Source organism: Micromys minutus (assembly GCF_963924665.1).
Source record: "Micromys minutus genome assembly, chromosome: 7".
Classification (NCBI taxonomy): Eukaryota; Metazoa; Chordata; class Mammalia; order Rodentia; family Muridae; genus Micromys; species Micromys minutus.
The window spans coordinates 59,213,130-59,240,014 of record NC_137976.1 but is presented as its reverse complement, the minus strand read 5'-3'; the positions used below and the strand labels follow the sequence as shown (position 1 = coordinate 59,240,014).

At 49.1% G+C, this 26,885-nt stretch overlaps 1 protein-coding gene across 1 annotated transcript in view; it reads left to right on the top strand.

The window, feature by feature from the left end:
• Window positions 1–26,885, top strand: part of SLC12A8 (solute carrier family 12 member 8) — a gene marked incomplete at its 5' end in the record, with an annotated part of 141,088 nt that overhangs the window by 46,760 nt on the left and 67,443 nt on the right. The window contains one exon of the mRNA XM_080919665.1: window positions 17,645–17,758. Coding sequence (XP_080775791.1) covers window positions 17,645–17,758 — 114 coding nt within the window. The remainder of the gene's footprint in view (window positions 1–17,644; window positions 17,759–26,885) is intronic.

Genomic DNA, 26,885 nt, shown 5'->3' with positions numbered 1-26,885 from the left:
CTCCAGCCCAAACAGAAGTCTCCTCTAGAGTCTAGAGGTTTCCCATTTCTCTGAAAAATTCTACCACTTAAATATTTGGTATGAACAGTGTGCATATATGTGTGTGCACTGTTGCCTGACAATGTTTTCAAATTCATTTCTAGAGGGCACTCAGATATCTGTCTGTATCATCTGGTACATCAGAATCACACAAGGCCACTGTCAGATATTCCTTACCAGATTAAAAAAAAATTAAAATAGTAAGTATTGTGTCTTTGTGCTTGGAAGGTATGGGGGCAACTGTGAAAACAGGATCTCGCTAGCTTAGGCTGGCCTCAATTTCCTCTTCTTTCTTGTTTTTGTTTTTTCTTGTTGTGTGTTTTTGTTTTTTGTTTTTTTTTTTTTGTTTTTTGTTTTTTTTTTTTTTGTCTATTTTGCTTTTGTTGTTGCTGCTGCTTGTTTGGTTTGTTTTCATTGCTCTGGCTGACCTGAAACTCACTATAGGCTAGTGCCAAACTCGCTGAGACCCACTGTTTCTGCCTCATGAGTTCTGGGGTTAAAGGCACGTGCCACCATGCCCAAGTGGCTCCAAACTCTGGCTTCTCCTGCTTCTGCCCCCCCAATGCTGAGATCAGGATGGGTCTTGACTTTGAAGATAAGCTATGGAGCCAGATTTTTTTTTCCCCCTTTGAGCACTAGGGATGAGCTCAGGGCCTCTTGCTAAGCAAACATTCTACCCCGAGCCAGACCCCTAGCCTGGTCCCTGTTCTGCTTAAAGACAAATTCAGTTTGTTCCTAGCTGGGGAGCACCTCCTTCCCCATGCTCTTACTGACAGAATTGTGACATAACCAGTCAAAAATGCCTTTTCCGGGCTGAGGAGATGGCTGGGGAGAAAGGGCTCTCCTTGCAAGCTTGAAGTTGTATGTTCAAGCCCCAGAACCCACACTTCCCAAAGCTGGCTGTGGTGGTCCCGGCTTGTAATCTCCGTGCTGGGGAGGTGAAACCAAGCAGATTCCTCGCGCTCTCTGGCTAGCCAGCTGCCATTGTTTAGTTTTATTATTTTGATGAGAAATTCTTCTTTTGTTTAAGAAAAAAGTGAAGCAAGAAACTAGGTATGGTGGCTGGCTCACGGCTTTGATCCCTGCTGAGGCAAGGGGTTGTCCCAAATTAAAGGCTAACCTGAGCTATAGGAAGACAAACAACCAACCAAAATCAATAAAACACCAAAAAAAGAGAAACTAATATGGAACAAACAAAACAAAAGACAGATCTCTCTTTAAAGCCCAGCCTGGCTCCAAATGCACCATCCTTCTACCTCAGCCCCCTGAGGGCTGGGATTACAGATGTGCAACGCCACACCTGGTTCTCCTGTTAGCCCCACCCCCCACCGGCTCATCTTAAACCTACTAGACACCTAGATTTCTCAAGATGATCCAACTGCAAGGAATTAAGACTATCCAAAGTAAATAGAAGGATGCATTCAAACCACAGGTTTATTTTATGTCAGTGGGGTCTGAGTGAGCACTCTAAGCCCAGAGAGCCGTTCCATGAGGAGTATACTTGAACGTGTTCTGGTTTCTAAAGTAAGGAGGAGACACTACTTAGAACCAAAACACCAGCATTCAGAAAACCCCACCACGGATTCCCCCACCCCCAGTTCCTACTTGAAGCAAGAGGGAAGCTGCAGAGAGACAGGGTAGAAGTGACGTCACAGAACAGTCACCCTACAGTCTATGAGCAAACTTGCCCACACCACATGGGACCTAGACTTTGTCCCTTCGACCTTGGGGAAATCACCTGTCTGCCTTGCAGAGCACTCGCAGATCAATGGATGTGATAGACCTTATCTCCTTAAGTCTAGGTGGCTGTCAGTTCTAATATACAAACATTCTCAGGTGGAAAAAAAGCCACGGTTACCAAGAGCGTTCATTGTAAAACATTCATTCACATTTCCATGAATCAGAAGGTTAAAGATAATCAGACTTGGTGGGGCTTGTAACTCAGTGGCAGGGCACTTGCTTAGGACAAGGGAGGGACAGTGAGCTAAGAGGCAGTCTCAGTCTCTTCAGAGAAAAGAAAGAAGACACCACAGAAGTGTAGCTCCGGGCAGAACATGTCCTAGTGGGACCCATGCTTTCAATCTCAGCACTACGGAAGACAGCAGATGGACAATAAGACACTCAGACAATGTTCACTGACTTTCACTGGGGAATTTTTGAATTTTTCAAGGCATCCTTATAATAAACCCGTATCTTGACCAAATACCATTGGGCTGTTCCCAAGCCCACATCCTGCTCTTTTGATACTAGATCTTATTTTGCAGCCTAGGCTGGTCTTCTACTTGTTATATAGCTCAGGCTGGCCTCAAATTTGAAGTTGTGCCTCAGCCTTCCAAGTACTGGGTTTGTGTGTGTGAGCCACTGACCTCCACCAGTCCTGGAAGCCTGCCGCAGTGTCAGAATCAGTAGTCAAATGTGTGTGTGTGTGTGTGTGTGTGTGTGTGTGTGTGTGCATGTGCGTGTCTGTGTATTCCCTCAGAGCTGGTGACGTAGACATTTGGATTATGAGAAATACTCCTGGTGACTCTTTGTTTTTTAAACTTCACACGAGCATACACAGTAACAGGTTCCTTATGACATTTTCAACGCCTGTGCCTTTGTGCTTTGTGAACAGCCAGATGTGGAAACTGTTGCCTTAAGGGTTTTTGTAGCTCTCCACCCTTTTCACTGTGAGAGGAACCTTTCAGATGTAGGAGCTGAAGCTAATCTTGTGGTATCCTTGTACACATACCTAGTCCTGCCCCAGCAGGAGCGGCAGGAATCCGCTCTCTGGCCCAGCCTCCTGAAAGCTTATTCTGAATTTCTGCAAGGACACAGTGCGTCTCAGTTGGGTGTGCCAACTGCCTGTATCCAATTACTTGAAGACGCGTAGAAATCGACTCAAAATTTGAGTTGCAATCTTCACTTTACACAAACACACTGGTAATTTTTGAGCACAGTTAGGTTTTGGAACTGTTGTTACTTAACAATTCCATTAACCTGTGAAGAGTGAATTCGGGGTCCCGACAGATGGATAATGATGTCTGTGTCAAAGCCGGGCCTCCTACTGCATAATAATCATCCATGCATGTGACTGGCCCTGGGCCCCCATTCTAGTTCACCTAGTAGGATCTTCCTTAGGGACAAGTGATTGGGCCCCAGAAACTCTCAAGTGCAGCCAGTGTTCTCCCTAAAGCCACATCCTACCCCACCTCTTTTAGAAGGCAGGAACAGAGATAGCATCTTACTGTCCTGAAAAATTTGCTCTGTAGACCAGAGCAGTTTTGAACTTGTAGAGATCCCCCTGCCCCAGCTTCCCAACTGCTAACATTCCAGCATATACCACCATACCTAACCTCTCCCACACTTAGTTTAATCTAATTTAGTTTAATTGAAGTGCTTTTGTTTGAGCTATTATGAGTTTCCCGATGACAGTGGAGATCCTAGCTCCTTAGAATGGAATCCAAGAGCTCCTGAAATTTCGAGAAGGTTGTTTAAGTGGATAAGTATATTTTTCTGGGAGAGAGTCCAGAACGGGATGGATTCCCAGAGGCATCCTTGGCCCTAAAGGGAGAAAGATTAAGGATCAGAACACCGGAATTTTTAGAAGATTAAACAGTGGAAAGTGATAAGAAAGAGGGTCTGGGTGGAGATTTTGGAACTACTGACTTATCCCACAGCAGAGCCAGATTGCCACATCCCTGAGTTCCCTCCCTCTCTCCTCGCCCCCTCCTGGCTTGCTGTGCCCTTCCTTTATTTTTCCCTCTTTGTCTTTGCCTTCAGTTCGTTCCAACTATAGAATATCATTTCATATGGGGGATTCTTGTTTCTAAGAGTACGTATGTTGGGCTTTTAATATGTCTCGGGTGAGGGGGAAAAGGGCTTTAGGTGCCCGGATGTCCTGCTTTATGGATCTGGCCCCTGTTAGGTTTTCTATGGGCACAAAGGCAGCCATGAATTTCATAAGGATCACGCAGTCTCGCTCCCTCCTCTTGTCCTGAGTTTGGTTCTGACCCAGTGACTGGCTGGAATGTTAGCCCCTGGCCCCAAACCCCACCCTACAAATGAGCTGGATCCACGGGATTGTTTTTTCTTCTTGCTGCTGTTCGCACTGAAGGGCAGAGAAAGGAGCCACAGGCTGAAGAGACCTTGGAGTGGTGCAGAGCAAGTGAGAGTCCGGGTTACCCAGTTTCTGCCCTTGCGTGGGATCCGACTCTGTGGGTAGGCGGCAGGGCTGGTCGGTTTCCCTGGCCAGAGTTCTGGGGATGAATGCCTGGTGTATGAAATCACTGGCTTGAGAAGGTTTTTTAACATCGCTGAGAAGCTAGGCGTTCCGAGGGAGTAGAAGATGGCGCCCTGAGGGATGGGCTAGCACGTTCTGCCTGTGACCCACCACGGTACCCACTCAGCCAGCCTTGCGCGCCTCACTCCAGGGGCTGAGGTCAGTGGCCCGTGGCATTGAGAAGTCTGCAGAGTGCTCCGCTGTGGCTGTGGGAGAGCAAATCACGGCACTCTGAGGCTCAAGCAGTTCGGGAGCCCTGTTTGAGCGTGGAGGCATCATGGCGGCGGGTGGGTCTGCCAGGCATGTCTCCTATCCTGCACACTTGGTTGGGAATGGGCAGTCACCGTGAGCCGCAGAGGCAGAGCGCCCACCCGTCTAAGGTTGGCTGGAGCTCCAGGAGGCCAGCCAGGTAGAGCTGGCCAAGCCATGCTTCCTCCTAGGGTTGTCATCGTAAATGCGCAAGTTCTACAGTTCTGTGGGGACTGACCTGATCCTTCCCGACTTTCTTCCCCGTGCCCTCACTCTGGGGTCCAGTGCTCACAATGAAGCCGACCCCAGGCCTGCTCTCTGTTCCAACTCCCATGCCACTCTAATCCTGGACCCTCATGTTCCCTACATGTGTCTATGCAAGCTCCTCTTCCTCAGGGACAAGTTCTGAGAAGATACTGAGGCTGCTTCATGCTTGGCACAGCTACAGCAGCAGGCCAGGCCTGGGAAGCCTCTGCAACACCTCCCTGGGGGACACAGGTGACTTTCTGGTCCTAGAGGGAGTCGGCAAGAGGCTGTGATTGCTGGCCTGGTGTGAAAGGTTGCACCACAGTTACTGTCCTGAGCCCTGTTTTTAGAGTTAGGCCCCTCATAACAAACCCCAGCTTGCTGCAACCTGCTGCACACACCCTACCTCTTTGTCCTGCTCTCTTCGTATCTGAAAACCTTAATGCCTGCCCTCCTGCTTATCATAGAAGGAGAAGCCCCTGGAAGTCACAGGCTTGTGTGCCAAGACAATGTTTCTCAGGTCTCAGGATCTAGGGCCCGTATGAAAATGAAGATTCTTGTGTTATAGGTGGGGAAGGAGCAGAGCCCCGAGCACACTTTAAACATCTCTCAGGCCCGACTGCTCCGGAGACTAGGCTCTGCACCGTGAGGTAGGCACCTGGACACTTTGATCCCAGCCATCTGGATGAGACCCTTACTCCCCTGCGTTCCTTTATGCTGGCTGTCACTAGAGCACTTTCTACCCGATTAACAAAGACTCCAGGTGTCACACCCAGATGATGACATCCAGTCTGAGCTGAGGAATAGATGCAGGAGGGACCCTGAGGTGCCCTCTTCTGTTAGGAGACGCCCCAGATGGCACCTCACCAGCATGAGCCTTCGCAGCAAAGACACAGGAAAGCTTGCAAAGGAAACGAACCCAGGCAGGCGCACCCCTGCCTCTTTCCTCTTGGTGTCCGTGGGTACCTAGAGCAGTGAGCTCTGTCAGCCCCTGTGAGGACTGGGAACAGCATGGAGCTTTAGAGCCAGCATGGTGCTGGCACTGTCACAGGGCTGCCTAGGTTGATAGCATATTACCCCAAGGCATGTAGGGGCCATGTTAAATGTTGTTCCCAGACCTCAAGTCCTGGTGCCCACGAGAGTCTTGGAAGTGGGAACATGTGGGAACTTGTGTGAAGACAAGTGTGACTGCTGGGAACACCTGACACTGAGACACCCAAACCTCTGCTTCTTGGTGGCGTCCTTGCCCGCCTCTCACCGCTACTGCTGACACACCAAGGCTCCAGGTGTCAGCAAAGGGAACCCAGCCTTCCACCTATTGTTCCACCTCTTGAACACACAGGGTTCTGCCTGTATCTGCAGTTGGCAGATGGATCACAGTGAGCCTGCCACTGAACTTTCCCTGCGGGGCTCTAGCCAGCCCTGCTGGGGGAATAGCCATGTTTGGGAGGTTATTACTTTATAGCAGATTTCCCACTGGCCTCAACCAAGAAGTGATTTTATTCACTATTTTTGTATGTGTAAAGCAGCCAGGAGCTGGGTCTAAATCAAGGCTGCAGGCTGTGATCCCTGAGGGGACATATGCAAAGAAGTGGGCTCTTTCTTTCTTTCTATTGTGATAAAATATCTCTAGGGTGTGAGTTGATGTTTGAACCATTTTAGGGTAAGTACTTCAATGGGGTCAGTCACAGTCCACACCACGTATAGCAGTCACACCACCATCAGCTCCCAGAAGGTTCCCCCACCCCACACAGAAACCTCGTCCCTCGTCCCTGGGGAACTGTTCTGCTGTGTCTGTCTCTGAGTTTGTTAGTCAGGTTAGATGTTTCACACGATGGACGCCTATGGCGTTTGTCCTTTCACTTGATGTGATGTTTTTAAAGATCCACCTAATTTATAGCATGTCCAGTGAGTGTTTCATCCCTTGTGTATGGTGTGTGTGTGTCTGTCTGTCTGTCCGTCCATCATGAGTTTTTGTGCGCAGAGGACAATCTTAGTTGCTGTTCCTCAGGTGTTATCCACCATGCCTTCGAGACAGGGCCTCTCATTGCTCACTGGCCTGGAACTCACCAAGCAGGTAAGACAGATGGCCAATGAGCCCCAGGGGTTTATTTGCTCGCCTCTGTCTCCCCACTGTCAGGATTATAAGCATGTGTCACATTTGATTAGTGGGGCTGAGGGATGACTCGGTGGTTAAAAGCACTGGCTGCTCTTGTGTTGGATCTGGGTTTGGGTCCCGGCACTCACGAGCATCTGTAGCTCCAGCTCCAGGAGAGCTGATGCTCTCTTCTGGTCTTTGCTGGCACCAGGCATGCTCATGGTGTGCAGACAGACATACAAGCCAACCACCCAGACCTGTAGAATAAAACATCTACTTAATTAACTAATTAATCAATGTGTGTGTGTGTGTGTGTGTGTGTGTGTGTGCAGGTAGCATGTGCAGAGGCTAGAAGAGGGTGTCGAATGTCCTTTCCTCTCCTTCTCTGTCTTTTTCTTTGAGGCAGAGTCTCTCCCTGAAGCTGGAACTTCTATTTCCTCAGCTAGGCTGGAAGCCAGCAAGCCTCTACAACCCTCCTGTCTCCTCACCTCTCATTGCTGAGGGTTACAGGCATCTATCTGCAGGGATGCCCAACTTGTGACAGGGATGCTGGAGTCCGAATTCCTGTCCTCATGACTGTGGAACAAGTCTTCCTGCCATCTGCGTAACTTCTTTGGCCCTCTGGCTATTAAAATCTGGATTCTGGAGTTTTGAACTCGGGTCTTCGTGTTTGCAAAGTGAGTAGGTTACCAACTACACTTTCTTTCTAACCACCACTTCATCCCTTTTTTATGCTGAATGATCCCCTAAGCACGCTGCATTTTGCCTATGCCTTCTCCTGTTGTGGACACTTGGCTTGCTCCCAAATGTTATTCTTAAGAATATTTTATATTTTTACACGTCTCATGGGGCTAGGCAGTATAGTCATACCTGGCACATTGTCTAATGGAGAACTAGTCAATACACATAATGACTGCCACAGGGCCTGTGAGGACATAGGGCTTGTCAAGCAGAGGCTTAGATTCCCTGGGTCCTGCACTTACCTGACCAGCTGCCAATCTTGTGGTATAGGAAACTCTTCTGAGCCTCAGCATCTCCATCTATAAAATGGGTTTTAGGGTAGAGTCCCCTGGACCGTTCTCAGGCTCTGTGATGCTGAGCTGTCATCCACAATATTTGTTGCGTCACTGTTTCCTGTATTGCTGGGAATTGAACCCAGGGTCTTGTTTGTGTTGAGCACATACTTTACTGCTGTTGTGCGTGCCCTGCCCCATGCCATGGGATTCTCGGGAGGCTTTCAGATTGGTTTCCTGGGCGGAATTGATTTGGAGACTTGCAAGGCAGGACCTGTGTGTTTCAGCATGCCAGCCTGGTGCACACAGAGCAGGTGTGTGTCTCTGAGATGCTTGTGCACTACAAGGCCACTTGGCATCCTCTGCTGTCTGCCCAGGGAGCATAGCCACACAGAAGTGGGGTAGGGGATGGACGTCTGGGTCAGAATTCCCCAGCGGCGTGGAGCTGTGAATGGGTAGCTAATTGGAGGGGGCATGGAGGTGGGGGGGGCAAAATGGCTTAGAATTCTGCTGGAGAGGTCAGGTCAGAAGTTTAAGCATGGGAAATGGATGCCAGAGGCAGGGACAGCCAGAAGGAGTGAGTGGTGGCTGGAAGGAACCCACAGCTAGGGTGGAGACTTCCTGTCCAACAGCCCCTTGTCCTGGCAGGAGAGCAAATTCCTTTACCCCAGGAGATAAGAGGCCAGATTTTCCTTTCTCAGGGGATCCTTCAGGCTGAAAGTTACACAGGCCAGACCTCTGGGGGAATCTGGGGCCACGGTGGGTGGGACCTCTCCAGTCCCCAAAGCAGGACCCTAGTTGACCCTGGAGCTCCTGGACCTCTTCTGTGACCCCCTGAATCCTTTCGATGGTTGTGAGCCCAGAAGGGACAGCAAGTGTTAGAATCTGCCCTGGACCCCTGTCTCTGTGATTCCTACCTCACTGAGGAAATGTGCCAGGTTGTTGACAGCTTAAATGTCCAGCTTGGAAAATGCTCCACGTAGAGTCTGGCACGAGCTTGTCTGCCCCAGAAGCCATTGCTTTCATCTCCTTCAGGTGATGCTTGCTTCTTAGAGCCTGAGTGGGACTTGGTCCTCATTCCTCGAATTTTAGCATTCCCTTCTTTGGTCAGCCTCTCTGGGTGAAATCTTTTCTCATTTCAACTTACTGACTCTAAGACTACTGGGAGGGAAAAGCTTAGTGCGTTAGAAATAATTTTAAAATTATTTATTTATTATTGTTTTATGTCATGTTTATCCCATGCCATGTCATCCCCTTGCCCCCTTCCCAACCCCCACTCACACATGGGGGGGGGGTTCTTTGTAGCCCTGTTTATTCCAGCACATTCTGCAAACCTGACTGACCTTGAACTCAGAGATCCACCTGTCTCTGCTCCAGAGTACTGGGATTAAAGGCATGCACCACCTCCCCCACCTCCTCACTCCCCCATCCCGCATCCCCACACCCTCATACCCCGGGCTAGAATTTGTATTTTATGTTGGGGCCGGAGAAGTGGCTCAGGGGTTAAGAGCACTTGGTGACTACCAGTGTTCAGTTTCTCCCATCCATGAGCCATCTCCCACCTCGGCTCCATGGGGTCCTTCTGATCTTCATAGGCACCTTCGAGCACACTATACAGATGAATGTGCACACACGTGCACATAAATACAAGATTTTGAAAATTATGTGCATGGGTGTTTTGCTTGTTTGTATAGCTATGCCCCAAAAATGTGCCTGGTACCTGCAGAGGTCAGAAGACAGTGTGGGATCCCCTAGAACCGGAGTCACTGATGATTGTGAGGTGCCCTGTAGGTGTTGGGAATTGAACTCTGGTCCTCAGGAAGAGGAGCCAGCAATACTCTTAACTGCTGAGCTGTCTCTCCAGTCCCTAGTACTTTTTAAAGACAGAGGCCATTGGTCACAGAAGATACAGTGGCTGCTAGAAACCATCTTGCAATGGGAAATGTTCGCCCTCCCCTCCACAAGGAAGAACGCTGGGCTCACAGGGGACCGGGCTGCGCTTTTAGAGGGTGGAGGTGGCAAGGGTCCAGTTGCTGGACACTTAGTCTCTCTGGCCCTTCGTGCCTTTGGATACCAGTGTGTGTGTGGGGGGGGGGGAGGGGTGGCGTTCTGCTTCCTGGCAGCCTGCCCTGCTCAGGGTGGAGGCCTTCCCCAGGGACACAGGAGGCTCCAGGCTGCTTTCCCTGGGCAATCTGTGTGGACCCTGCAGGCCCAGCCCCATTTCACATTTCCCTTCTGGCCCCTGCTGAATGTCCAGCCCTCTCTTCATGTTTTCTCTCTGGGTGGAGTCTCAGGCTTGAGGAGCTCGGACACTCCTCTCTTCAACCACTCCTTGAGAGACCAAAGTTACCAGGGCTGAGGCCAAGAGTGCAGGCTGAGGGTTGCTTCACACTCACTGCTCAGAATTCCCTGGGGCCTCTTCCAAACCCGTCCTATCTCCTCTTCCTTCTCTGCAGGCTGTGAGCTGTACACACTGGGTATGCTTCCTTCTTTTTAGGATTTTTTTGAGGCCATCTCTTGCGCTGAAGCCAGCCTCAAACTCTTCGAGCACCTGCCTCCGTTTGAGGACACAGGCAAGCTCCCCCACGTTCAGCTTTAGTTCCATTTCCAAACCTTTTTATTGGACACCTCTAAGAGTCCATCTTATCTGGACTTGGCAGTATCTGGGTTTTCTCTTTGTTTGACTCTTGTGTCTTCTAAACATTCTGCTTCTGTGACGCACACTAGTGTCCTTACTGGTCAAAGTGGCTGGGTCTCTGTAAGTGTACGTGTGCATCCTGTTGGGTCTGAAAAATGATGTTTCTCTGGGGTCATCCACCACCTCTGGCTCTTACAATCTGTCCACATCCTCTTCCTCATAGATCTCGGAACCTTGGACAGAGGTGTTTGATAAAGATGTCCCACTTAGGACGGGGTGTTCCAGAGCCTCTCACTGTCTGGACAGTGTCCAGTTGTTGGTCTCCTTGTGGTTAGCTCTCATCTACTGTAGGAAGAGGCTTCTCTGATAGCGAGGAGCGCCCTCTGGTCTGTGCGTATAGCAAGATGCTACTTTGTTGCTAGGCTTCTTTAGTAGAACAATAGCAGTGTGTTTTTGCTAGGGACCATGACCTAGGTAGTCTCAGGTTCTACGGCTTTGTAGCCATATCAGACGTGGGTGTATACGGAGTCCCCACTCCTAACAAGAGGCTGTTAGTAATGATACTTTCTGGGAAAGAAAAAAAAAAACAGTTTTTTCCAATGACATGTCACTAGGAATGTCAGCCACCTCTAGGTAGGCCTCAAGCCCAGGAGTTGCTGGCCAACATAAAACAGTCTTTGTGGTTTTGTGTGTGTATGTGTGTGTGTGCACTTTTTATTTCATTGTGGCATTTTCTGTCTTACTGATTTTTTTTCTTTAATTTGTTTTGATTTTGTGGGTTTTGTTTGTTTTTCCTTATTTTGTTTTTGTGTTTTATTGAGAGAGAAGAGAATGAACATGAAGTTGGTTGTGGGAAAGAATTAAGAGAGAAGAAAGAATATGATTAAAATATATTGCATGAGAATTTTTAGAAAAAAAAATACAAATTTTAAAGATGGCCCAGTCAACCAGAGAGTAGCCCCCTTCCCTTCACCCCCCTTTTCATCTTTCATTATCCACTCGCAGGAAAAGCCACAAATCACTGGTGATTTAAAACCGTGGGAAATGAAAAGCACTCAGGGGCCGCATCAGAGACAGGTTGTAGCTGCTTCGTTGGTTCTGATTGTCACCTGCTGGTTCCCAGTGGCCTGGCAGGGGCTTCAGGACAGTCTTATGTCTGGAATAGACTGCACCCCCCAACCCCACCTCACCCTCCCATGCTCAGGCAAGAGGAACCAGCTGGGTCCTCTTCCTGGCCATGCCTCTGTGTGGTCAGGTTCCCAGAGCTGCAGATGACATTGCTAAAGCCCGGGCTGACAGGGTCCCCGCGTCTAAGCGCCTCTTGTCCATAGTTGCCTTTCTGGGCTTGGGCAGTGGCTCAGCATCTGACGCGTGGTAGCCTGTGCTGCGAGACGGGGCCTTTGAACACTGCCTTTCCTCACCCCTCTGTCACACTGTTTCAGATGTGCCTGGATCTCCGTCCCCAGAGGATGACAGGGAGTGAAGACACTGGGCCCTCCTGGACTTCAGTCCAACTCCACAGCTGAGGGGGTTGGGGGCGGCACGGGGTTGGGGGTGTCTCAGGCCGGCCACACGCAGCAGGAGGCTTGAGTAGTACTTCCGGCAGTGACGGTACTGTATTTCCTTCTTCTTTGAGGATCCCAGCGGGCTGAACCCCGGTGGCCTTCCCTTCCCCTGCCAGCATCCCTTGTGCCCCTCCCTTCGGGGCTGTTTTGGTGCCTGTGCTTTTCCCAGAACCTCGGCCTCTCCTTTCCTTTTCCTCACATAGTTACTCTTCCTGTGATCTCTCAAGCCCCACCCTCCCCTCAGTCTGGGGGGCGCCGCCTCCTCCCTTCCTCTCTCCAAGCCCTTCCTCCACTCTTTCTATTCCTGGTTGGACCAGACTCTCTCATTGTCCATTCCCAGGAAAGGCTTGTCTGGCTAGTCTCTGGTCACTGGTCACCGGTTACTGATTGCAGGGTGGGGGACCCGAGCCCAGAGGAAAGCCGGTGGTGTGGTATGGGAGGTTCTGCCCACAGCCCACAGTCCACAGCCCACAGCACCAATGCCAGCAACAGTTTTAGAAACCTCACCTTTTAAGTTAGTCCACAGTCACAAGGGGACCCTCACCAAATTCCCAGCTGCTTCTAGTCATTTCACCATGGCCTGTGTGTGAAGCGGGCTGGGTGAGTACTTTACACCACAGGTGCCATGGGGTGTTTCCCAGAAGCCACCGCACCCGGGTGACTAGGTCTGTGAGCCTGGGCGACTGGTATCCAGAACCAGACCAGCGGTTCTCCATCACCACTAAAGGAATTTACCAGGGGATGAGGAGAACTTTTGCCAGCACCCCCCTGAGGAGGTAACGCTAAGCCCCCAAGAACTACAACCTACAGGCAGCTTCAGGGAGTGACCGGAATCTGGGGAGAAGTTAGGTCTTCTACACACAGGCCTGCAAGGGCATCCCTCTGCCTCTTCCTGCCTGGGCCTGTGAGGATTTGGGTCTCTCACCCCTTCCCCCGTTCTGTTTTTGGTCTTCTTTAAAAGTACACAGCTCAGAGGGGCCCGGAGTATTTTTACTCAGTGGATACAGAAGCAGATGTTCAGGTCAAGCCTAAGCGCATTCACAGGCAGCAGCTGCAGGCTCTCAGCATCCCAGGCCCTTCGGGGTTGGAAATGGCAGCTGACAGGACACAGTTTTTGCAGCAAGCAGTTGTCCTTTGGGCTGTAAGAAACAAGATTGGGTTGGGGGGTGTAGCTCGGGGGGTTGGGGGTGTAGCTCGCATCTAGGGCACTTGCCTAGCACCCTAGTCCTGCAAAACAGAATACCCAAACACAGGGCGTGGGGGATTTTGAATGCAGACAGCCCAACAGGGCTGGCCATCCTCCCTGTGGTGCTAGGACTTGCCTGACTCTCCCAGATGAAGACTGAGGGAGACACTAGTTTCTGGAACTGCAGAGGACCTCTCTGTGTGAAGCCCAGTAGCAAGCCTTGGTGTGAGCAGTCTCAGGACTTGTAACCCTGAGGGGAGGGGAGGTAATCAGAACAGGCAAGAATCAACAGGCTTGGGAGATGTGTGTGTGTGTGTGTGTGTGTGTGTGTGTGTGTTTTCATCGGAGAGAAAATGGCCTATATGGGGGCCAACCCCCTGCAGACACTCGGCCTTCTCGAGGGATCATTAATTTTCCTAAAAGATACAATTTTTCATAATAAGTACTTTCATTTTTTTTTAAAAAAAGATTTATTTATTTTATGTGAGAACTCTGTAGTTGTCCTCAGACACACCAGAAGAGGGTGTTGGATCCCATTACAGATGGTTGTGAGCCACCATGTGGGTGCTGGGAATTGAACTCAGGATCTCTGGAAGAACAGTCAGTGCTCTTAACTGCTGAGCCATCTCTCCAGCCCCACCTTCTTTTCTTTTCTTTTCTTTCTTTCTTTCTTTCTTTCTTTCTTTCTTTCTTTCTTTCTTTCTTTCTTTCTTTCTTTGTTTATAGGAAATGTTTGAAGGAGAAGAGTTGCTGGGGATAATGGTGGATTGTCAGTAGCCTGAGCACCGGGGAGGTGGAGCCAGGCGGGTCAGGAATTCCAGGCCAACCCAAGTTACACAATCAAGTTGATCTTGGGAGGAAGAGGACAGATGAAGAAAGGGAGGCAGAGAGGGAGAAAGAGATAGATCTCAAGGAGGGAGGAGGGACAGGCACAAGGAGAGGTAGAGATAGATCTGCCTCAAGGAGGGAGGGGAGAGACAGAATGAGAATTGCCATAATTATTTATGTAGACAACCACAGTTAATATTTGGATTTTTTGAGACAGGGTTTCTCTGTGTAGCTCTGGCTGTCCTGGAACTCACTGTGTAGACCAGGCTGGTCTCAAGCTCAGAGGTGTGTACTACCAGGCCTGGCACAGACATTTCTTACATGTCTAAGTTTATTTTTAGCATTTATTACATTGGGGGTTTTTACTTTTTAATTAGCATGCTAGGTATTAGCTAGCATTACGGCTTGCGGGTTTTCCGAGAGACTAAGCACTGAGGTGATTTGCTATGACACTGGTTCTTGTGCATACCGGGCAAGAGTGAAACTCCGAGCTGTACCTCAGCCCCAGTGTCTTCCTGTCAAATTTCTCAGCCTCCTGAGTAGCTGGGGTTGCCTGTCTGTGCCTCCAGGTTCAGCTTCAAACGTCTTCACTGACATCTAGAATATCTCAGTTCTCCATAGTTAGAGACTTAGATCTTCCCCAAATTTACACGATTGCAAGAAAACATTATCTTTGTCAACAGGTTCTTTTCAAGGTTAAAATGTGTGCCGGCGAGTGTGCTTGTGGGTGTGTTGGTATAAGTGTGTTGGTATGAATGTGCCCACGTATAATCCTGTGCACATATATAATATATACATATATATATATTATATATAGGTGTATTTGTGAACAGGCTGGTGTGACTGTGTGCTTGTGAAATATCCTCCTGTATATATAGGTAGGAATATGTGTCTATGCATCTATGTATGTGTGTGTGCTGAGGTGTAATACACACGTGTGAGTGTGTCAGGATCTCTGCTGGGAAGGTGTGTGTTAGTGATACTTCTGTGCCATTGTGAACATGAGCTATGGACATGAGCTGCTTTTCTCATTGGCCCCGAGGGACGCAGACTCGAGGCCTCTGCCTTGCCCCGTTCTCTCAGCTGGTAGATGTGAGGGGAAGAGGTAGAGAAGGCTTCCCTCCGACCCCACTAAGCAATCTCCAAGGGACTAAAACTCCCAGGAGCCTGCAGGGTGACTAGACAAAGCTCTCAGGCCAGGGGACCAAACCCCTCCGAGCTCTAAGACCTCCTTTGAGGCTGTGGAGAGGAACAGTATGGAACAAGGTGTTTATGTGCTGTGGGCTGGCCTGCCCTGGGTGCGCAGCCCTGGCTCAGATGTGCCTCATCCTGGCCTGGCTGAGCTGAGCTCCAAGGGAGGCTGCACTGGTTTTCTCCTCAGGAAGACTAGTCTGTGGGGTCAGCCAGCGGGTAAGCTAAAGTTAACTTAGCTTGTTATTGCTTTTTGTTGGAGAGGGGAGGACCAGCTGCAAGGAGGGCCAAGCCATTCAGCATCCCAGTGCTTGGGATTTAATATGCCAGAACAAAGTCTATATTCAGCCAAGAGAAGGCAGTTGACAATGAATTGAAAGTGCGGACCGGACTCCCAAAGGCTCCCTGTGTTTCTCGGAGCCTCGTTATTTTCTTGAAGAATATTTTTCCTGTGAGGTTATGACTCCTGGAAGCTGAGGAAGCGCGTAGTCTCCTGGGAGCCATCAGAGCCAAGGGATCTCCTTTTGTGGAAGGAAGGTCTCAGATGGTGGGTGGGGGTGGACAAGGCTTGCAGCTGCGGTGGGCTATGTCCTCAGGCTTTGGGCAGCAGCAGTGAGGGGTGGGGTGAATGCAGTTCACAGATGCAAGGGAGCTGGCTCTAGGGCACAAGACTGAAAGGCAAAGCTGAATATCCAGGGTGTTCCTGAGCCAAGAATGTTTTACTGGTGTCTCAGAGTTCCAAGGACTGCTAGTCCCTTCACACATGCTTCACAAAGTGACAAAGAGGCAAAAATGGATTGAAGGCACTTGAGAGATGTTGTTTAGGTTGATGTACAAACATTTAAAATACTTTGAAGATTTCAGACCTCAGATGTTCTAGTAATAAAGTAGCTTGTGAATGAGTGTTGCAGGAGGCCGGAGAAGGGGATGTACCCATGACTAAGAGATCTAAGAGAGCATCCATTTTACTGTGAGGTCCATTTGCAACCTGCCTATAGTGGCCAGAACTATGGGTGAGGGGCTGGAGAGATGGCTCGGAGATCAGGAGTGAGTACCTGGTGTCACAGAGGACCTGAGTTCGGTTCCCGGCACCCACATTGGGCAGCTGACTTCTACCTTTAGCTCTAGTTTCAGGGGATCCTGTGCCCTCGTTTGAACTCCATGTGAACACACAGCTGTGGCCATAGCTCAGTCGGCAGATTGCTGTTCTGTCATGTGAAAGCTGGAACACTTGGTTGGTACTAGGAATCAAATGCAGGTCCTTTGGAAGAGGAGCCATCACTGTGACTTGCTGAGCCATCTCTCAAGGCCCATAAAACAGCCCGAGCATAAAATAGGAACAGCAATGAAGAGAATCGGTCATGTCTGAGCTTAAAAAATGTTACAGGTCAGGCCTGGTGGCGCCAGCCTGTGATGCTGGCCACTTGAGTCATTGAGACAACAGGACTGACAGCTCCAGATCAGCCTGGGCTACAGAATGAGTTCAGGGCCAGCCTGTGCAACTTAGAGTGATCCTGTCTCAAAATTAAAACTAAAACTAGGGCTAGAGATGTTTGATAGACTGAATAGCTGCACAAGGCCCTGGGGGGGGGAGTTTTTAAAAATTGAGCACAATATTTATGGCTCAGAGGGAGGGGTAACACGGCAGGGAACATGACCCCAGCAAAAGTGTAGGATGAGGTGGGATGGGTGTTTGTTGTGCTCTAGGGGTGGGGTGGGGATGGTGGGGACAAAGGGTGAGGGGGTCATAGCAGACTGTTGTCAGGTTGTGGGGAGTTTTGATGTTCAACCGAAGGAGTTTTGGCTTTCTTCTTTAGCTCCCAGAGACCCATGAAGGTTTTCAAGCAGGGAAGCTATTTGCAAAATCAATTTGTTTTTACAGAAAACAATCACATTAAAAAAAAAGACCCTCACTGAAAAGACCCTGTAGCCATTCTGAAATCTATAAAGCAGAGATAAAAAGTCTTCCCTCCCCTTAGCTAACCACTGTTCTCCATGTTCCTGTATAGACAAAAGTACAGACATGGAAAAGTCAGACTTCCAAGTCTCTCTCTCTCTCTCTCTCTCTCTCTCTCTCTCACACACACACACACACACACACACCTGTATTATATACCTGCACATGGTGATTTATACCTATGATCCCAGCAAATCAGGAGGCTGAGGCAGGAGAATCACTGTAAATATACAGCCAGCCCAAACCATGCAGTAAGTTCCAGGCCAGCCTGGGCTACAGAGTGTGTCACTGCCTCAAGAAGAAAGAAACTATGCTATAAGCACTTATAACCCTTGGGCTCTCTGTTCCCTGGCGCGCTTTTGTGTCTTTACAGAACATGGTTTCATTGGATACTCTCCAGAACTACTAAAGAGCAACATTCTGCCAGACTACAGCCCTGGGGAGTCATTCTTCACTGTATTTGGGGTGTTCTTCCCCGCAGCTACAGGTAGGTACCCTGGGTTCCTTCTCATCCTTACCTTGGGGGTGTAAATGCTCGATCCCTGAAGTTCAACATCATAGTTGGCTTTCATGTGCTCTGGGGGTCTGAAGCTGACTTTGGTGGTGGCCTTCACTCTGACTAAAAATCCATTCTGTTAACAATGGTTTTACTTGCTCAAAATTTCTGAAGGAGACAGTAGAACTCTTGTCTCACATGTGGCTCCCTGGCCCAGAAGACAAGAAGTTGACATATGACAAGTGGTCCACAGGAAATGCTCAAGACAGGGTTGTTTTCAGGGCACAGACTAGAAAAGCATCTCTGTTGCTGATCTGGTGTCAGCTGTCTCCTATCCCCTGCTTCCTACATGTGTCATGGTCTTTCTTGTCACCCTTCCCCCACATGCACAAAGGGTGGGAGAAGGAGAAGCTACTGGAATGTCTATCATGAGATAGACTTTCATACAAGTGTGTAGGCTGTGGAGAAATTCAAAGCTCCCGTACTACTGAGGGGAACATGAAATAGTCACACCACTTTAGAAAACTTTGAACAGTTTCTTAAAAATTCCAAACACTCATCTACCTGCCCCCCAATTATCTGGAAGCACACACTTGTGTGAAGACTTCCATATGTGAACATCTAAAACAGCTTAATTTGGGCTGGAGCAATGGCTCCAAGGTCAGAGCATCTACTGCACTTGCAAAAGGTGGGAGTTTGGTGACCAGCTCCAGGTCCCACATGACTCACAACTTTGTGTAACCACAATTCCAGGGGATCAGACTCTTCTGACCTCCATAGGTACTGCACACACATACACACACACACACACACACACACACACACATTAAAAATAAAAACAAATACTTAAAGTATTCAAAGCAGCTTCATTAGTGTACTCCTCAAGTGGAAATAGTTTGATGAGTATCAATAGGTCAGTAGATAAATAAATTGTGATTCAGTCTCACAAAAAGAAGAGCAGCATAAAGGGAGAAATTCTTGATGTGCACAGCAAATGTACATGAGCCTCAAAATAATTATGCTGAGTCAGTCAGACATAAAAAGATACCAAAAGTTAGTAAAAAAGTAAAATCGCATAAATTCCATTTATGTAACATTCTAGAAGAATCAAGCTTTAGCTTGTAGACAGCAGGCAGATGCCTGGAGATTGGTGTGAAGGGGTTAGAGGAAGGGCTTCTGAGGGACAGGAGGACACTTTAGGATGGACAATACGTTCTGGATTGTGCTGGTGGCTATGTGAGTCCGAGTTATGCTTGAATAAAGCTACCAAACTGAAGGAGACACATTTCACCATCATGCCCCAACCCCACACTCTTCTCTGGCAAAGCCCCCCTGCTCTCCTTCTTCCCCAGGTAAGATGGCTCCCCATCTGCCTTTTTCATCTCCTGCTCATCTCTACCACACTTCTAAAGGAACTGGATCCTTCCAAGGCCGTCGGCGACTTCCCACTGACCTCACGACTAAGCAGTGAGCATTTCTGACTTCCGGCCCTATTTGACCCTCAGCAGCCACCGCTTCCTCTTCCTTCTGAATTCCGGTCACACACCACCAGCGCCTTCCCTCCCTGCAGCACTCACCTGCCTGCTCTCTTTCCTTCTCTGTGCCTGCTTGTTACATGATCATTTTCCTCTGGTCCCTGCTGGCCCTGTCCTCTTCTTAATCTCTTCCAATTCTCTTCTGTAATAATTGCCCACAGAGCTGCTGACCCCACATTCACCCTGCCAGCCCAGGCTTTTCCTCTGTACATACTTCAGACTCAATGACTTCAGAGCCAAACTCTTTCTGCCTGTCTCCAACTGGCTCTTCTCTTGCTCCCCTGTTCTCAGGGATGGCATCCAACAGTTGGTACTAATTCCTGACTCCTCACTTTCTCTCGACTCCACCCACCGTCTTCTGGCCCCGTCCACCTTACTTCTAGAACTCTCCAAGTCCTGACAATGTTACCTTACAATTAACACTGGATTTTCTTCACTGCCCTTCATGTCTACCGCCTGACCGGTCTGATAGATCATTGCCCACCCCTACCCCTTCCCCAACCTTGGAAATGAGCCTGAAACTAGTGCTGAGTAGTAGGATTCTCATCTGCGGATTCAATTGACTGGAACAATATGTCTCTTTCATGTTTAGAACATGAGAAAAGTTGATCTCTGACTCTTAAGATTCAACCCTTCCGGGATGACTCAAAGTTAATGTTAATCATTCTGGAGGTCTACCTGGTGTGGCCATGGTTCAACCAGCTTTTTGGGTTCGTACCCAATGCCAAGGCATGCCAAGTGGTCATGCTGTTGGGCATCTGTGTACAAAGCCTGGCCCTCCCATGTCCTATCTGCAGGGTCTTCCTTGAAGTTAAATTAGGAGACCAGAAACCTGCTGAACATAAGAACTCTGCACTTAAGGGTCTTAGCATTCCCAGACCCTTCTTTTCTGGGTCCTCTGTGTCCCTACCAATGTAGCCACGGAGAGGGTCCCAGGTCTTCACCATTCCAGAACGTGTGAGTTGATCTTTCCTTACTCCAAACCCTAGGGCCAGTCTTGTATGGGAATGGAATGGGGAGATGCTCAGGTCCATCTGCTTTAGGGTATGACTGGCTCTCTCCCCTCGTGTAATGCTTTGCTTTGGATAAAGTTTATCATCATCATCATCATCCCTACAGGGGTGTTCCTGTAATTTTATTTAGTTGGGCCCCACAGATTATGTATATCCATTCTGGTCCCCCATGCTGTGACCAGCCATCTTGTCTACCTCTTTGAGTCTGTGGAACAGCATAGGGTCCCAGGCGGTGGAGAAACAAGCTCCCACGGTAGTCAGGGGAACTCTACTGTGCTCCTCCAAAGCCATCAATCAAATCTAAGTCAGCTTCCTACTGAGTGGACAAAAAGAGAGGGGGGGGGGGAGACGGAAAGAAGAACAGTTACCATCTGGAACTGCTTACCGGCTCCTCCGCTCTCGTCCCCCCCCCCCCCCCGTACTGATGAGCACACAGCCAGGGGCTCCAGCTGAGTCTCCCCGGCCTGGAAGGCAGTGTCCCCAGGTGAGGCCAGCCTTGTGCCTGGACAGAAAGCATGCCTCCTGGTGACTGCTCACACTCTTGCTCTTGAGTGTCACGGAGACCCCAGGAGATTGTCTTGGGAGGATGATCCTGATGTTCTCAAGCAGTAATGTAGGGGACGGTGCCGGCCTGAGTGGGTGGGGTATGAGCCCCCTCTCCAGGTGAGTGACCTGCATCTTGGGAGAGCTACCTGGCAGGCAGTGCTGAGCTCAGTCTCCAGGCCAGACACTCAACTTCCACCTTTCCTTCTCTTGTTCTGTTCTTTGTGCGCGTGCGTGCACGTGTGTGGTTGGTAGGACTGGAACCCACAGCATGCTAGACAAGAGCTCTACCACCGAGCTACATCCTCAGTCCTTCCGACTTCCTTCTTCCTTCTTGATAACAGCACAGCAAATTCTGCTACAGGGCGGGTTTCTGTATTTCTTTTGAGACAGCTACCTAAGGATATCTGTTGGTCCCGATGGATTTTCTGAGGCTGAGGAGATGGCTCACTGCAGAGAGGGCTTGTCAAGCAAGCCTCATGATGTGGGTTTCGTTCACTGAAACACACACAAAAGCCAGACCGGAGTGAGCATCTACAGTCCCAGCGAGGCCTCGAGGAGATGGGGATGGGGATGAAGAGCCTCCCGAAGGTTGAAGCCAGCCAGACTGTTTTACACAGAGAGAGACCTTGTCTCAGACAACCCAGAAGGATGAGGGCTGACAGACATTCCCGGGTTGTCCTCTGCCTGCCGCCTGTGCCATGGTACATGCTCGCCCACGTCTCCACACATGACTACCCACCCCGTCACATTCACACACTCCCACAAACACACGGATTTATTTTCTGTGCTTTATGAGAGAGTCATTTTGTAACAGTCCATGTGTTAAAATTATAATACTAGGTGGAGTGTCAGCCTCATGAACTTCTCTCTGTCTTAGAGGCCAGCTTAGCCTCCAAACAAACCTTTGATGTGAGGCTTTGTGTGTGTGTGTGTGTGTTTGTTGTTGTTGTTGTTTAACTGGGGAAGGAAGGGTACAGAAAAGATTGGCAAGGACCTAATGGACATCATACAGTTAGGAAGCAGAGCAGCCCCCCCCCCCACTGCTTTGGAGTAGAGCCTCCCCCCCCCCTCCCCGGCTCTGTTTACTCAGGGCCCCAGAGTAAACATGGAGGCCGGTAAATGATTCAAACCACTTGTTTTTCCCTGGCAGATGTTTGGTTAAGCTATGAAAAGCACGCATGATTGGCAGTTTCCATGGCGATAGATTTGCTAGGGATTAACGGGGCGTAAGTGGGGCTCCCTCCTGCACCATCCTCTTCCTTGTTGTAGAGAGGGAGCTTTGAAGAATAAACATTGTTGCTGCATCCTCACCTCCAGAGCCTTATCACACTTTACCTAGATACTCTATCCCGGAGGGAGGGGACTTCTGAGGAGCAGCCGAATGTTAGGTGTGGTTCCCCTACTGTATTTATGGAGCCCGACCTCTCATCCTCACCAAGCTGGGCTCTACCACACCCTGTGGTAGGGGCTGCAGGGAATAGGGGTTGGCCTGGATTCTTCTTTTGCTTTGCTCCTCAAAGCAGTTTTCTTCTCCAAGCTGTACCAGCAAAACATCCCTCCCTACAGGGTTTTCCCAAACACGCCCTGACAGAGGCAGCCCCTCCAGGAATCCAGGACCACAGCTCCAGGAGCTTGCTGAGAAAAATGCCAGTTGTATGAAGTCACATAACCCTTGTCCTCAAATCCCAAACTCTTACTGGAAAGGGTAAGAGGCTCTTTGGCCACAGTCAGCACTTGGAGCTGTGGTTGACCACACCCAGCATAAAGAACTTGGTGGGAAACCAACAGCTTTTTTTTCCAGAATGGCTCTAGCCATCTTCTTCATCAAGGCCTGTTTCTGTGACGCCCTTGACTCTTGAGCATGACTTCCTGTTTACACCTATGCATCCTGGGAAGTTGTCTGTCTGTGTGACCTAAGCCTGGATTGCACCTTGCTTATGTCTCTCTTGACTCCGCCCCTGAGCCGGGCTATCAGTAGACCCTCCTAACTATCCAGCTCCAGGGTATCTCCCCATGCCCCTCACATTTTGTCTGTTGTGAGTGAGAACAGGCACCTGCTGGACAAGAGGGAGGGACTCTAGACTAAAGAGGACAAGAAAGGATGGGGTAGGTCCCACTTTATTCTGATGGACTGTGGGCAGGGAAAGGGGAAGAGAGGAAGCTCTGTGATTATACACACTTGATTAAAGATTTCACAGACTTCATAACTTTATCAAAACCATTATACCTATAGTTGTTATTGGCACAGCCTGTCACGTGACACACTGCAATGGGCTCTTGATTCTACCGCCTCTCCCTTCAACCCTCCCCGGTTCTCTGAGAAACAGGTCTGTTACCTGAGTCTGTTTTCTATCTCTACCACAAAATGCCTGAGATGGAGTTAGACGTTCATTTGACTGGTGATTCTGGAGACTGGAAAGTTCATAGTGTCCAGCATCTGCTCGGCATTTGGTAAAGGCCTTGGGACATGTTAGAACAGGCTGGAGGATGGCACATGGTGAAACATAGCAAACCACGCTAGCTCAGATTTTCTCCACGCCCCTCGTTAGAGTCTGTCCTCTACCTTCCGGTGTTGGGATTACATACCCTTGGGCTGGCCCGTTGGGCTTTGCTGTAGTTGTTACTGTTTTATGACACACAGAGTGGCACCCAGGGCTTCGTACATGTAAAGTAAGTCTTGCTTTACCACTGGGCCACATGCACCTAGCCCTCTTATAAAGCCACTAAACTCACCATGTGAGTTCCATCTTCAAATGCCCTTAACATAACCTCCCTCCCTCAGATAGCCCAGGTTAGCCTGGTGTGAGAGAACTCCAGCTCAGGAACTCCAAGACCAAGCTCTCGGCACAGACATTGATTTGCCCCAGAGGGACAGAGGGAAGGAAATAAGAGACAAAGACAGGAAATAGAGGGCAAGGTAGAAGAGGGAGGGAACAAGGGAGAGGGAGAAGGGGTATTTATTCCAGTAGAGAGAAGTCTGGATTGACATGGTCCATGAGCAAGTGGCAGTTTATAAAGGTACAAGGGGAAACCCTGTTAGGATGACGTGTGTAATTTTAATTGGGCATGTTAATTAGGTGAACCAGAGTGGGATTTTGATGGCTGGACCTTGGTGGTCAGCTTCAGGAAGAGGGAGTGGCCAAATAAGGGATTGGACCCTGGTGGCTAGCTTTAGGAATGCAATCTAAGAATTTTTAACAAGGCAGGGGGAGTTGGGGAGAAGGCCACGGCCTGCCAGAGCCATGGTCACATGGTCACCATGGTTCCCATGCTGAAGCTGGCCAGAGTTCCTTCCCTTGGAACATTCTATAGAGCTGATCTTCCTGCCTCTGCAAGATGGTCACCACTGTGCTCAGCACACAGAACTTCCGCTTCAGTTTCCCACACACGAACTTTTGGAGGAATTCAGTGAGGCCTTGGCTCCAAGGTCCCTCATTTGCAGCAACTCCTGCTAAAACCCTTGCTTTAATTTCATATTCAAAATCTTACGTATCTACATCTGCTTTAAAGTTTAGACTAAATCTTTACTTGGGGTTGACCGTCATTCACCCAGATAGTAAGCAGTGAACCCTACTGTTTCTCTGGAAGAGCTGCATGGTGTCTGAGGCTAGCCCGGTGCGGAAGTCTGCCAACTCTGCTTGGGCCTTGGCATTTGCAAGGCCCTGTGAGATGCTGTCTTTCCCAGCAGCATCCTTACAGTCTGGGGAGATGGAGGACTGCTTCCAACTCCAAGAAGAAAGGGAATAAAGACTCTACAAGATCAACTTAGCTGACCAGGCTGTAAGCCGGTGAGGGGCAGAAAAGAGAGTTGGGTTGGAAACCATGTGCTAAGCAGCAGCCGTGGAGGTGTGTTTGTGATGTGGTAAACTCGGTATGGAGAGAAGGAAGCTGGTCCTGGGTGTGGTTCAGGCAGTGGCTGACTCGTTTTTATTTTACACATAGGATTGTTTTTGAGATGTGTAAGGAAAAAAAAAATTCTTTCCTCCTCATCTGTGTTTGTTGTGAGACCAGCTCTCCCTTCATCTGGTGCCATCTAATGGATATCGGTAATGCTGACTCTGAATGGTCCTAATGCCACAGCCTAAGCCTCGATAGGTAAGGCTGGTGACTAGTGCCACCATACTTGTCTGTCATGTCTGTCCAAGATATCCCAGGAGGTCATTAGGACTTGGATGGAGGACTGAACCCAATAGGCACATGGTAGTAAGGTTCCAACTGTGTCGCCCTGATACAGGAGGAAACGTTGTTGGGATAGAGCAATCCACTGTTCCTACAGTGACAGTTTAAAACCCACAGGGAGGGCTGGAGAGATGGGTGGGTAGTTGAAAGCTTGTGCTGTCCTTACAGAGGAACCAAGTTCAATTCCCATCACCTGGGATACCTTGGGGCTGCTCACTACTGCCTGTAACTCCAGTTCCAGGGGATCCAACATCTTTTGGCTTCTGAGGGCACTGTACTTACGTGTGCTCACCTCCACTCATAATTAAAAGTAAAAAGTAAAATTTTAAAAAACCCACAAGGAGAGGCTGATCCAGATACCCATTGGGCAGTGATTATTGGGGGTTGAAGTGCTGTGGAGAATCCAGTGTGTGCTGCCAGTTATAATGATACACGCAGCCTTCTTGAGATGGGGTGGAGCCCTAGTTAGTCGTGTGATTCTTCTGTTCTGGAGAGGCCAATCTAAGGCAGTCATGGGTATTAGAGAGGGGCTGGCTGTGTGATGTGGGGTAGACCCAGCTCTTGGGTCCTTAAAGATCAGGGCTAGCGGTTAGCTGGAAGACTTGAGCCAAGTTCCTCTCGCCAGTGGCCTGGGTCTCAGTTTCCTTATTCTTCAGACAACAAAAGTTAATTACATGCTCTCTGAGATGCCTTCCAGTTGTAAGAATTTTTGATTGTAAAGGGCCATTTAATACATTTTTAGGAAACCTACCGTAAATAGTATAAAGGCGGTGGTAATAGCAAACTAATACCTAGCTTTTCCCAAAACGTTTTCCATGGATTCTAATAATGACCAAAGTACATTAAAAAAATTTTTTTTTGTTTAATGTCAAGGAAGTTTTAAGAGATAGTATGTATGTATTTCCCTTCTCAGAGTCAATATCAGGATATTTCAGACACTGGTCAACCCAGCAAGACAAACTGGCAGTCTTGTTTTGACCAAACCAGGTTTTCCCTTTTTTGAGACAGGGTCTTACTTCATAGGCCAGGATGGCCTTGAACTCACACTTCTACATCAGCCTCCTGAGTGCTTGAACTACAGGCATTTTCCAGGGCATGTGACTAGCTCTGGAGCTTTAAAAACGTGATGTTTGTAAGACACCCGAATCCTAACAGTGCTCTGAGTATGGGCGTACCCAGCCTTCGTCTAGCCCCAGCATTTACAGTAAGTTCTCTAACTGTACTGGAAGCAGAAACAAAGTGAATGCTTTTGACTAAAGGTCCGACAAGGATGCACAACCCTTCCCCCATTCCATCACAATCAAAACAAGTTCCCTAGATCTTGTTAGTGAGAAAGTTGCCTATAGCTCAGCAGAGCCAAAGGACAGTAGCCTAAGCATTGGTGATATGTGTGTACTTTACCCCAGGGCCCAGCAGGCCCTGCCCCCATGCTTCTTTCCTCTGGGCCATTACCACTTGGGTCCGTCTCATTCTTGTCTGGTTTGTGAGCATCAATCCTTTCTCTTCCATTGAACTGGAACCCGGGTCTTTCCCCCAAGTGCAATGGACAGTTGCTATTCGCTATTGTCTAGAACAAAGAGAGAGAGAGTGACCCCCTAGATCAGTCACCTTCTCTGGGATTCTCCTGGGCCTTCAGGTGATCAGAAGGAAGGTGTGAAGACAGCACCGGCGAACCGTAGGGAGTACAAAGTGGGCAGGAACAGAACAGTATACAGTTTCCCAAAGCCAGACATGCTGGGGACTCAGGGGGCAGAGAGCCCTTGAAGAGGAAGAAGGTAACATGGTAGTCAGTGAGGCACAGCAGACAGTCAACCTGGTGTTGGGTGAGGACCTCACCAGAGGGTC